Source organism: Arthrobotrys flagrans (assembly GCF_004000055.1).
Source record: "Arthrobotrys flagrans strain CBS H-5679 chromosome Unknown unitig_0, whole genome shotgun sequence".
In the NCBI taxonomy this organism is placed as follows: Eukaryota; Fungi; Ascomycota; class Orbiliomycetes; order Orbiliales; family Orbiliaceae; genus Arthrobotrys; species Arthrobotrys flagrans.
In genome coordinates this window covers 8,098,190-8,110,648 of record NW_027137550.1, presented here as the reverse complement: position 1 = coordinate 8,110,648, position 12,459 = coordinate 8,098,190, and the positions used below count along the sequence as shown (strand labels likewise).

Genomic DNA, 12,459 nt, shown 5'->3' with positions numbered 1-12,459 from the left:
GCAGTCGGTGGCGAGTTCGAGCATACGGTTACGAAGTTAGTCTACAAAAACCCACAGCCCTGCCAGTTGGAAATGGCATCCAATATGAGCCCGTAGACGGTCGATGAAGTTGTCCCGTGAGGCCAGAGGTCGGTATCAAAAGGTTGACAAGTCAAGTCGTTGCGGAAGGCAGGAGAACGAGAGGCCCAATGCATTTATTCAAATCAATCAGACAATCATCTGGAGGCGGATCTAACCCTACGCATCTTAGCACTGGTTCCTGGGCCCTATTCTTCCCTTTCCTTTTTTCAAGGAGAGGAAAATGGGTGCCAATTTGTTCGACTTTTATTTGACTAACCTAAGACCCTAAGAAATCCACTAAACGGACCTGGAATCCCATGGTCTCTCCAATTCCGCTTCGTTTGACCACCAGCAATCTGATGGACGGGAATCCTTGCTCGCTTGCTCGTTGGATTTGTCCTGGTCGAGATGAATGCGAACAATGGGTCCGTTCTTGCTTTTTCACACACTAGTGACCTGGCTCACGGGGCTGAGGGATACCCATCCAAACGGGCCGAAGATGTTGGTGAGCACCCGAATGTTATTAGTACTAAATTGTTCACTTCGCGTTTTTGAGGTTCCAAGTAAATGCAAGACACCCAGCTAGAGGATAGCGCGTGGAAAGGGGTCCGGTTCTGGGATCTCTTCCCCGGCGGCCACCCATGACGTTCTTAGATCGAGAATCACCAATGATCGTGGACCCCGTCCTCAGAGACAATGCCGTATGCGGTTGATAAGACTCCTATTGTTCGTCCCCGCCAAGTGTCCAAGCTCACATAAATCGCACATTTCTAGCGGGCAGCTAAAGGGAAAAAATTGTGAGAACAATAGAAGAGGCCTTGCTGAAGAGATTCGGCAGGAAAACTATTCGCTGGCAGACAATCTCGTCGCTTTTTCGCCCAAGGCAATGCCTTTTTTGTTTGTCCTTCCCCTCTTTTTTGGTTTTCAGTCACAAACGCACAGATGTATAAACATTTTTCCCTCTTGTTTCTCGAACACCGAGAAACCAGATCTCGGAAAGCGGGCTTGCACACTTCGGCTAAGCGGCGGTTCAGCGTCGGTTCAGTGGTGTCACCCAAAACCTTAGTAACAAACATTTCTGTGCATGCATAAACTTTTGAGTTTTTTTGTCGTTTCCTCTCTTGATCTTCGGAAGAAGCCATCAAGATGTGCGTTATGTATGTACCAGGCGTCTATACCATTCCTCCTGCATGGATCAACATCCAAGATGCATTGGCCGCCTCTTGTTATAACAAATTTCTTTTTAGTTGATGTAAAACTCAAATCGCAAGGAGGTTCAGATAAACCGGACCCCTCTCATCCTCTTTGCGCTCGAACAGTGGGTCTTCCTTGCGATGGGCCATCCGTAATAACGCCGTCCTGTTAGCGCACAAGAAGGGTTAGACTGTTAGTAACACTAACAGTTGAAGAGACATTGAAAAAAAAGCCTGATGTCTCAACCCCAAAATACAAGTTTCTCTTTTCCCAGCCGTGCAACCTCTTCGATTCGATTCGCCTCTCCACCAGCATTAGTTTGGCGCTAGTTAGATTCGAATCTGTAGATACGAGGCCTTCTACCCTAGAGAAAAAAAGGGTGTAAGTTGTTTGAATGACACAGAGAAAGGGATTTCGAAGGGGTTCTGACCTGAATTACATCCCATCCAATAATCAATAGCATTAAACGAGAATTCCAGATTCTTGAGACGAAAAAAACACTGATGGAGATGCATCGCTTGCGAGGATGTGGACCCGTGGTTTTAAGCTTATAACGATCGCAAGCCCCGTGATACTACTCCGCTAAGATGCCAAAATTTTCCCCTGCGTTCCTTAGTTGGTTCATGTGGTTCTTGGGGTTTCAATCCCGCCATGCCCTCGTCGACCTTTCCCAAACCCGTTCGTAAAAGAAACTCGAGAGAAAAAAAGCCACAAAAGCTTTAAAATCGATGCTTCTGAGCAGCCAACAAACGGTGGATATTCGGCATAATTCTTCGACCAATGACAACCAACTGAGATCCTCGCTTCTCGTGTTAGCGAAAAACAAAAGAAAGGCTCGGCATATGGCTGGAAATTTGGGTGCAATCACAGCTAGAGTGTCCGTCAATTCTAAAGAGTGTTTATCAATCAACCATTATCATTAAACATTACGAGCTATGTTATAGTATGTGGCCCTCTATCTCAAACTCTTGAATCAAGATGTGTCCAGAGGCTTGAATCATTTCAAACAGAAAAAAATCGCCGTGTGACCAAGCATTTCTCCAGGTCGTACGAAGCCACTCGGCTGAAAATATGGGAATATATGATAATAGAAAGCAGATAAGATTGGCGTAAAGCAGGGCTGGTAATAATGCAGGGTATTCATAAAACACTTTATGTAAAAGAGCGAGATGCATCGAGATCACAGTGAGGCATGGTTCACAAAAACCGTAGCCACGTGGGGATCGGTGAGGGTTGAACAAAAAAAAAAAACCTGAAAGAATACGAACGAACAAGCAAACAAACAGTCCAAAAGGGTATTGGCAAAACTCGAGAAATGTAAGCGCAGTCGAGGATTCTTATCCCACGCAGTTGGTAGAACGCTTGGAAATGTTATTCGTCGAGTCAAAAAAAAAAAAAAAAAAAAAAAACTGGGTCATGATAAAAGCTCAAATAAAGGATCATTCATGGTAAACTTCAAATCATTGGCCAGTCGATATGTTGAGTTCATCTCAACCAGGCAACGACAAGGCATGTCGATCCAGAACCAAGGAATTACTTTGTTAAAGAACATGTCCCCAGATTCACCCCAGAAGGCGACCAGTTGGGCAAGCACGGCAGCCTTGTTGTATAATGGCACGCTTTCGTTCATGAACCAGAATTCGCGATTCATGTCAGAAAAGTCAAAACTGAAGGTACGGTATATCCAATCGACAAACGTATCTATCGAGTTTGATATGCTGCCGCTAAATGTGAAAATCTCAGGCCGTCTGCACGATATAACTAATATCATGTGGGTTGATACAGGGAAACCTGTTGTATTGGCGGTAAACGGCGTAAGCAAGGAAGGTGTCATTATAGATCCGGCTTTGGAGAGGACAGAAGGCGAAGGGGTTGGTAATGCATTGAATCGACTTTCTAAAGAAGGGATCAATATATTTCCAACACTCTCTGCTCGCGGCCGCTTTCGTTTGACTAGGTTTGTACATTCCATTAGACAACGTTGAGGTTGCACAAATGTCGACGCAGGTATAGCGTCTTGCACGGGATGCCTAGTTTGCGCGAAGTATTCGCTCGGGGGTATGAGGCTAAGTGGAATCTCAGAATGGTCTGAATTCTGAATCGAGTCCATCTTGGAGATCTGTGTTCTCTTTGGGTCGATAAAGCCGTTAACCGGTGCTTGAATGGGCACCATAAAATCCTGCAAGGGGAGTCTAGAGAGTGTACCCGGAGGGACAGTGGCCTCATGGCATCCAGCTTGGATTTCGTGACATGTAGCATCCTGTGAGATCATCAATTCGTCCATAGGCTTGTCAACGCTATGAGAATTGAAATGAGAATCACTAAATCGACCAGTTGTATCTGAATGCGCCACGATCGGCGTCAGATCCCAGTCTTCGCCGTGTCGCGGCTCAGCAGCAAGAATTAGGTATTGGTTTGCTTCAAGGGAGCTGTCCTCATCGAAACCGGTGTGCGCCGCGTTTGGAATAGCATGCGCACTAGTAGATGGTGCTTCAGTTGGCCAATCTAAACGAGGGTATACGTTTTCAGAAATGTATTGAAGGTCTGCATGATGGAGGTGACTTTGGAAACTCGGAGGCACGGTAGAGATATCTGTTGGGAAAGTTTCGGGCTCGATCGAAATAGGGTCGTATGGGCGGTCTAGAATGGCCGCGATGCCCCGAATGATAGCTTCGATCTCTGTTGGATTTCTCTGGGCATGTTGGAAAAGCTTCAACATGCGGGTACCAAAACATGGCGCTTCTTGGCCTTCCAACTGCTCGCTTGCTTGAAGAAGGTAGCACAGGATTTTGACAAAGTTGGGGTCTGTAGTGCATATAAACGTGCCGTTAGCCTTGTAAGCGCTTCTAGTGGCGAAGTCTATTTGCATTAAATTCGAAGCCATTTGATACATTAAACGGGACTTACCGGAGTTAGGTATTGCTCGAACCTCTCGATCTGTATCCTTCACGATGAACCTGTACCAGTCATCCCAAGAGTGAGAATGTTGAATTTCAGACGGCGCATTGCCGTTGTAGTGGTATCGTTTTAGATGGTCTCTATACCAGGATTGAAAACAAGAATGTCAGTCCTTATTCATATAGGCAATCTCCACTGGTAGACTTGGCGAACACACTTGACTTTCCGTCGTTCGACCCATCCTGAGTCGCGACAGTTCACATGCTGGCTTGGGTATGCTTTGAAGAATGGGCATGCATATTCTTTACTCGAGGAAGGTCTGTTGGCGGATCGTGTGTTCACAAAGTCATCTTCTTCGCCATCTGAAATATCATCGGGTATCTTCTTCCGTCTCTTGTATTCTCGAGTATTTCTTCGACGGGCGCCTTGCAGTGACTCCGGATTTGAACTTGATGGTCTAACTTTAGAGACGGAGCTACCGCTAGGGATCTCGCCAGACGCAGAGTTTTCGGGCGATTCTTGAGCCTCATTCGGAGTATTTTCTCTTGAGATATGGATATTCTCAGAGGGTTTCAAGCGCTGTTTGCCCTTGATATCTGTGCCGGTGCTCAATCTTGAGAGCCTTGGGATGCTAATTATACGACGTAGTGACCCTTGAGATCGAGAAATAAAGCCCAATTTTTCTTTCTTCTTCTTCACCTGCCGTTTTCTGTGATTCCGGACACGGAGTCGAATCAAGGACCGCGCCCTCTGTCGACTGTTTGGCATGTGCATTGGGGCCTCCATGCAGGGTTTCTCCACACAAAGTTGGTTGGGCTTTGTGTCTTCGCCCCCGGGCTTTGATAGACCTTGGTGGGCACGATCTCGCCTCTGCCTGGAGGACAGACCTAACTAAAGGGGTTAAGAGGAATGTTAGTGAATGTTGCACAGGTTTTCTTTAATAAGCCTAGTCATAGGCTTGATTCGGATTCTAGGCAATGTCTGCAAAATCAACATTATGGCGGTGGCTTGTCTTACATATGCATTCTTGGTTCCCGAACAATACCGCCAAATGTTTACAGGGTGCAAACTAGAACTAGAATTATCTAGATGGCGATGCGGCGACATTCCTCGGTCTACCGCATCTGGCTTAAAGTGAAGTTGGTGAGGCTCTCGATGATAACCCTCAACCTCGTGGCCAGCCTGTGGGCCCACCGGGACGGTGGTCACACCGTTGTGTCGTTTCCACATCGTGTCCGTGTTGCAAAATGTGACGCCCCAGCAAGGAAAATTGTAAGTTGGTGATACGTAAGCCGGATATGGTTAATTTAGGAATTATATAACTGGATTCTGAAATTTTTATATATCGAAATCTATATCTTTAGCTTTTACTAACGTATTGACAGAAGGGCTAGCATATGCATCTTTACCGTCCAAAACTAGAAAGTGGGATGAAAGCTGTTGAAGTTGTAGGTACGTGTACGAAGTCGAAATCGGAGGGTGCGGTTGTAATTTTATGTCACGACCCTTGACTCGCCTCACCACATATTGGTAAAGTATTGCCAAGTGAGCAGGTATCGATACGAGTCGTGAATGCGAGCTTGGAACCAATATTAGCGGCGGGAAGTGTGATCCTGCGGGTAAACCGACATCGAAGATATTATATAATATACATTGTTCTCACCCACGAAGGTAAGCTTGACGAAAAGCTCCGCAGCTTAGAGAACCCAAATACGATGTTTCCCGACCATGACAATGATTCCTTCACTGACAGGCCTATGGGATAATTCTGCCTGCCCTCCGAACAACTCAGCCTCGAAGGCTTAAAATCGCAATGGTCTCCACCCTACGTCTCGCTTCGGACGGACGCCAAGCGATGGGTGGGCCACGGACCTATGACATTGCAGATGTGCAAATCCCGCATCCACATAACGGCCTCCAAGGCAAAAGCGCTGGTGAGCTAAGGTTTCTCCGGTTTAACTGACGATAGCCCGTGATTGGTTGATAGGACACTTGGGCCAGCTCATCGGCAACTGCGATATCGCGAATCCACGCTGTATTTCGAGCTTTCCTGGTTTGTTTAGTTTAAACAAAAAGTTGCATTGCATCAGCCTCAGCCCAAGTTGCAGTTATGGGATGTGAGTCAAGGATTGGGAATGTGGATTTAGCTTTATTGTGCAGCAGGGATTCAAAGAGGCGAGCAGAAACCTGGAGATTCCGAACCCCGAACCTCCCTATCTCGGGAATGACGACGACACCCGAGTGGAATCCTTAGCTTGCGACTTTATCAATGCCCGAGATACGCGAGTGCGTGATTGATATCTTGCAGAGAAGAACGTTTTATAAACATCTCCCAAGCAGAGATATCATATCAAAATACGAATGCTTCTTGCACCAGCGTCATTCACTCTGGCTTTCGCCGAACAACCTTACTGCCATATATGGGCAAGTTGATAGGAATAAATGGTTGCATCAGATCACCGATAAAAGGCTCTATCGAATTCAAAAGCAAACAACAATCGTATTGCATTTGAAGTTAGCAGCGCATGCGGGACGGTATTCTCGAAGGGAAGCCAGGTCTCACGTCTATCCATGAAAGGATACATACCCCATCCACGCACCGATAAAGTACGGCTCAACAACCCTGTTTAGAGAACATGCAGGCTTGCAAATAACCGAGACGGCCTCACAGACTCTGCTTGCCTTGGGGGTGCCTATTTTTCTGAGTAACTGAGACCTCAACAAAAGACATGTCCGTCGTTACGAAATGTACTTCATGTATGTGCTGACGGAGATGCCACTTTTGGAATCTAAATCCCGAGTGGAGCTTTCCACTTCCACCATCTTAAGTAAGATATTTGATTGAGAAACATCCCACGAGATCTTTGTAGCTATCTCCGTTTCGGTCCAAAACGTCCGTCCAAGTTGAGACGGCACCAGTTGGGACACGTGATTTATCTGGTACCGACAGTTTGGTTTGAGGCGTTACAAAATTAAGGCGTGCCGTGCAGGGGATGCATGCCTTTACTCAAAAATCAAGGAAAAACAAGAGAGAAAATGCCTCTTTATGATGATACCTCGAATGTAGCATGCGGTGATTTATCAAATGTACGACAAGAAAACTTTGGGAGGGTGATACAATGCACCTTCGATACATGATACTCATGTGCCGTGTATGTGCCATGCCCTCGACGTCCAATATTGTGATAGATTTATATGCGCGAGTAGAGGACCCACTGTCGTCCTCGCGATTTGCAAGCCATCGCGCGATATCAGGTGTTTCCACTGCCGCCCAGGTGAATAACCGTCGGCGAAGATTATAGATGTATGAACTTTCGAACCGCCGTCGGATCGCCCTGCCAGCTTGTAAACCTCTACGAATGGTTAAGATTCAAGTGGGCGGGATGAGGCGGCGCGTCCTAGCGCCAGTTCGTTTATCTAAGAGGTTTTGATCAAGATCAGTGGGGAAGCGGTCCGCTGGAGTTCCGCGGATCCGAGGTTTGTGCCGTTAACTCTCATTTAATGAAACCTGCACTTGAAGGGGTTTGTACGACGACTTTGTTTGCTCTAGGATGATAAGCAATATGTTAATATTGCAACGTCGTCAATGTGATATATTGCTCGTGTTCCTGTAAAAGCTCCGGGGTTCAAGCTGGTGAGGCGATAGATAGACACACGTGTCCAGATTTGAAGGAATACGAACATGGTACTAGAAGCACGAGGGTGTGCAGGAAGGTGGATAGGGATAGCTAACAGGGGGTTTTGCAAGAGGATCAGGGGAAACGGACGCCTATGCCATGTATAAATGAGTGGGACCGTATACTTCGAAACAATTCGAACCCAGATTTAATGTTACTGCACTAGCTAGCATTACCACTGACCCCCATCAGATAGTGTGGCTTGCCGCTAACTTCTCATACATTGAATTAATTTTGGGAACGAATTGGATTTTGAAGGAGGCGAGCGAGAGCCTGGGTTCAACAAATGCAGCAATGTGTTAATGAAAGCGGACTCGTATTCTGCCGACTTTATACAAGGATGTAGAATTGTACTGTCATACAACTGTTAAACTCCGAGCGTCGTCAGGCCATGGACATGGCTGTAGTGGGATTGTCTGTCAGCCTCATTTCCAGGTCGAAAATTAGATTCTAGGTACCCTTTTTTGAGTGTATGACAGGCCGCTATAGAAGCAGAGGGCCTTTGATTTGAACCGTATGTTGTAGTACGGCGGTATGGCAGGATTCATGAATTCAGTGTAAGCATGCTCGCAGTATTTATATCTAGTCATCGGGCCTCGACCCTGGGATCAAGGCCACTATACTTTCGCTTGTCGATTCTAGCCAGTTCAGTTTAAATTTTCGGACCTCGTTGAATCGGCAGCACTATAGTTCCTTTATTCCCCGCGAAGCTTGTCTTTTTTTTCGTCCCGGTACATTGCAGTTGATTCAATTTCTCCTATATACCAGAATACTTAAACCTTTTTTCCGTATATAATTGAAAGGCGGGTGTTATATATAGCAAACTAGCTTGAGGCGCCAAAAGACACACCTACCTAAGCACAAGAATACTTCGTTAACGGTTAATTGACTATGGATACCGATACGCCTATCGACAAGCCTTTGCCCCCAGACGCCGATACTCCAAAGCCTGATCCTCTCAAGCCAGGAAGCGCAAGTAAATATGTATTCTGAAAGTTCTATTTTGGTGCGAGAGCCCTTGAGAGCCTTTTCGGCAAGCTTCACTAAACTCCAAGGTATTATTTTTTCATATTCTAGTTACTAGATCTATTCTATGTAATACCATCTGGATATTTACCAATATGATTAAATTTAGACACTCACCGAAACCGGTCGACACCTGCCTCACCCGCACTTTGCTATCATTTCACACAAATATATAAAACGAACACTATTACCAATCGAACCTATCGGTCTCGTACCCAAACATAGATAAACTTAACAGTGTCTTTTTCAAGAACTCCTATATCATGTCGAAATCCAATGCCGATCCCTATATTGCTATATTCAATGTTACTGTTCGGGGTTTTCTTTCTTTCTTTCTTTCTTTCTTTTTTTTTTTTTTTTGTCTGCTTGTCAATGTTTCCATGACTTTCGAAGCTCCTGTATTGTGCAATATAATGTGTTGCTCTGTTTAAAAATGCAACAAATGCTCCCAATCATTATTAGTTTCTCAATTTCTTGCTTTTCTTTCAGATAAGCTCTGGAAGCTCAAACCGGCTGTTGATTAGTTCACAACGTACTTACATATGTACCTAACTCAACCTCCTTTATCCTTCAAACAAATATCTTCTCTTCATTGTGTGCATGGGTCCATACATATATTGTGGCGTATTGTGGCTAGTGAATCTATTCAAGCCGCCGGACGCGCCTGATGCTGCGTGGCTCAACACATCGTCGGACAAACTCAACACATTATTGGCAATACTTGATTAATTTCGCGCGCGACTTTGAACCGAAGCTATTCTTCTTTCCTGGTCCTCCAAACCAAACCAAACCTACCCACAAACCCATCTCCGATCTCCCATCAACATCATCACCAACCCACCTTTGGCAATCTCTTATCTTCACCTCATCAGGCTGCTGCTGAATATAGTTTTTACTTCTTGGCTAAACTTTTCTTCTCTGCTTCGTCTTCCTGAAGACATTGGCCTGTGTAGTCGAGGCTATCCTAGCTCGGATTTCGCGACTTGCAACGATGGGAGGAACCAACCTGGTTTACGAACCGGCTTCAACGCCAGCGGCCCCGTCGCAAAAGAAACGGGTCGCCTATGTAAGTTTACCTCTTTCAATGTCCTCGATGATGGTTATCTATTCTTGGAAGCTCCTTTGGCTAACGTTTTCATTGTCGCTTCCAGTTCTACGATTGTAAGCTACCTTCCACTACCTTTCGTCCCCAAATCCGATTTTCGGAACCCACCATCCCACAGACTTCGTCCCAATACACTCCCAATATTTCTAGAGTAATGACTAACGATAGGTAATCTTGTTGGTCTGTAGCTGATGTCGGGTAAGTTTGGATTCCTTCCCGTCACTTTTATCATCGGTGCCGAAATACAAGGATTGGTTCCTAACTTCTTGCTTGTAGTAACTATGCCTACGTTGCTGGACACCCAATGAAACCACACCGTATCAGAATGACGCATTCTCTGATCATGAACTACGGATTGTATAAGAAGATGGAGATCTATGTAAGCCTTTATTCTTTGTTCCCATTCATCTATATTTCCCTAACCCGTTGCTACTACCTTTTAGAGGGCTAAACCTGCAACACGGAAGGAAATGGCACAGTTTCACACCGACGAATACGTCGATTTCCTTTGGAAGGTGACACCGGATAACATGGACCAGTTCACCAAGGAGCAGACAAAGTACAACGTCGGAGATGATTGTCCGGTCTTTGACGGACTGTTTGAGTTTTGCGGAATATCCGGTGGCGGCAGTATGGAAGGCGCTGCTCGCTTGAATCGAGAAAAGTGCGACATTGCCATCAACTGGGCTGGTGGTCTACATCACGCCAAAAAGAGCGAGGCCAGTGGCTTCTGCTATATCAATGGTATGTTCTTCCTCTTAATCTACGTAACTACTGGATAGAGACTGACTCGCTGTAGATATCGTCCTGGGTATCATCGAGCTCCTGCGATATAAGAAGCGAGTATTATATATTGACATCGACGTTCACCACGGAGATGGAGTGGAAGAAGCGTTCTATACTACAGACCGCGTTATGACGGTATCATTTCACAAGTACGGTGAATACTTCCCAGGAACCGGAGAATTGAGAGATATTGGTGTCGGACTCGGTAAATATTACGCAGTCAACTTCCCCTTGAGGGATGGTATCACAGACGAAACCTACAAATCGATCTTTGAGCCGGTTATTGGTGCTGTTATGCAATGGTACCAGCCGGAAGCTGTTGTCCTCCAATGCGGTGGCGACAGTCTGAGTGGTGACAGACTCGGTTGTTTCAACCTGTCTATGCGAGGCCACGCCAACTGCGTGGGATTTGTGAAGAGCTTCAATTTACCAGTACTTGTACTCGGAGGAGGAGGATATACGATGAGGAATGTGAGCCGAACTTGGTGTTACGAGACGGGTGTCTTGGTTGGCCAAAACCTTACACCAACGTTACCATACTGCGATTTCTATGAGGCAAGTCGAATTGCTTATTGATACACTTATAGGGCAATTGGCTAATTTTCGCGAATAGTACTTCGGACCTGACTATGAACTTGATGTCCGTCCGTCCAATATGGAGAATCTGAACTCGAAAGAGTATCTTGATAAGATTCTGGCTTCTGTCATCCAAAACCTCGAGCGCACGAAGGCGGTTCCATCCGTCCAGTTGACCAACGTGCCAATGGATCATGAGCGATATAGGGAGGAGCAGGAAGCTGCGATGGATGACCACGAGGAGGACACACACGCCGACACAAGGCATCTGCCCCGCCAAGCCGACAAAAGGATCGTCCATCCGATGGAAGACTCGGACTCCGAGGAAGAAATGGAGCGATTCATCGCGAATAAGCGAAACAGGCGACGTCATAAGGACGTTGACCTGGATACACCAGGCGGAAATTCACGTACCCCTGGGTCCGGGGCTCTCACTCCGGCAGGGAAATCGGGGCCCACCAGCGACAGTGGCGCCATCCCAGCGGTCACCGAACCAGAGGAAATGGCCGTCGACGACGGCGAGTTGGCAGACGTCGAAGAGGACGCCGTAGACAAAATGGACACTGATGACGTCCTGACACCTGCCCCTCCGGCCCTCACATCGAACCCCGTGCCCGCGTCGTCAGCGGCCACCCTGGCGAAGGACGATACGCCGGGGGTGGGGGCTAGCACAGCCGATCACATCAAGGAAGAGGCGTCGGCTGAAGTGGACATGCAGGATGCCGACCACTTGGAAGTGGTCGGCACGCCTGCTGTCGACCTGCCTGCTACGGAGCAGGCAAAGACAGACCCGCCAGCACCGGCGGAGGAGGAGGAGGGGGCCAAGGAGGCCAAAGAAGAGGGAGAGGGGGAGGCCAAGGGGGTCAAGGACAAGACCCCAGAATCTACTGAGGGGCAGGAGAAGGGGAAGGAGACCGGGCCTGTCGAGGCCTAGACGGCCTCTGATTCGCCCGAGTGGAGAAGGAGAACCTGGAAGGTAACGAAGGGTGTGGGGCGCGGGGGACGAGGTGGGAGGGGGTATGGTGGGTGAAGTGGAGGGGGTGGAGGGAATGGTGGAAGTGGTAGAGGGGTGAAGAGGTGTAACCCGAGGGGGCTACCCTCCTGAATGATTTTTGTTTACCCCCAGCTATCACAATA

The 12,459-nt window shown here is 47.0% G+C and overlaps 2 protein-coding genes across 2 annotated transcripts; one reads left to right on the top strand and one right to left on the bottom strand.

Annotated features, from left to right (window-relative positions):
• Positions 1-2,668: 2,668 nt before the first annotated feature.
• On the bottom strand, positions 2,669-5,382 carry DFL_005365 (uncharacterized protein; the record flags this gene model as incomplete). The annotated part of the gene is made up of 4 exons (XM_067634615.1): positions 2,669-4,059; positions 4,162-4,292; positions 4,370-5,043; positions 5,170-5,382. The coding sequence occupies 4 exons, from the start codon at positions 5,380-5,382 to the stop codon at positions 2,669-2,671; spliced, it is 2,409 nt and encodes an 802-aa protein (XP_067492666.1).
• A 4,464-nt stretch (positions 5,383-9,846) lies between these two features.
• On the top strand, positions 9,847-12,256 carry DFL_005364 (uncharacterized protein; the record flags this gene model as incomplete). The annotated part of the gene is made up of 7 exons (XM_067634614.1): positions 9,847-9,921; positions 10,007-10,016; positions 10,149-10,158; positions 10,237-10,339; positions 10,404-10,704; positions 10,760-11,301; positions 11,360-12,256. The coding sequence occupies 7 exons, from the start codon at positions 9,847-9,849 to the stop codon at positions 12,254-12,256; spliced, it is 1,938 nt and encodes a 645-aa protein (XP_067492665.1).
• Between the last annotated feature and the right edge of the window lie 203 nt (positions 12,257-12,459).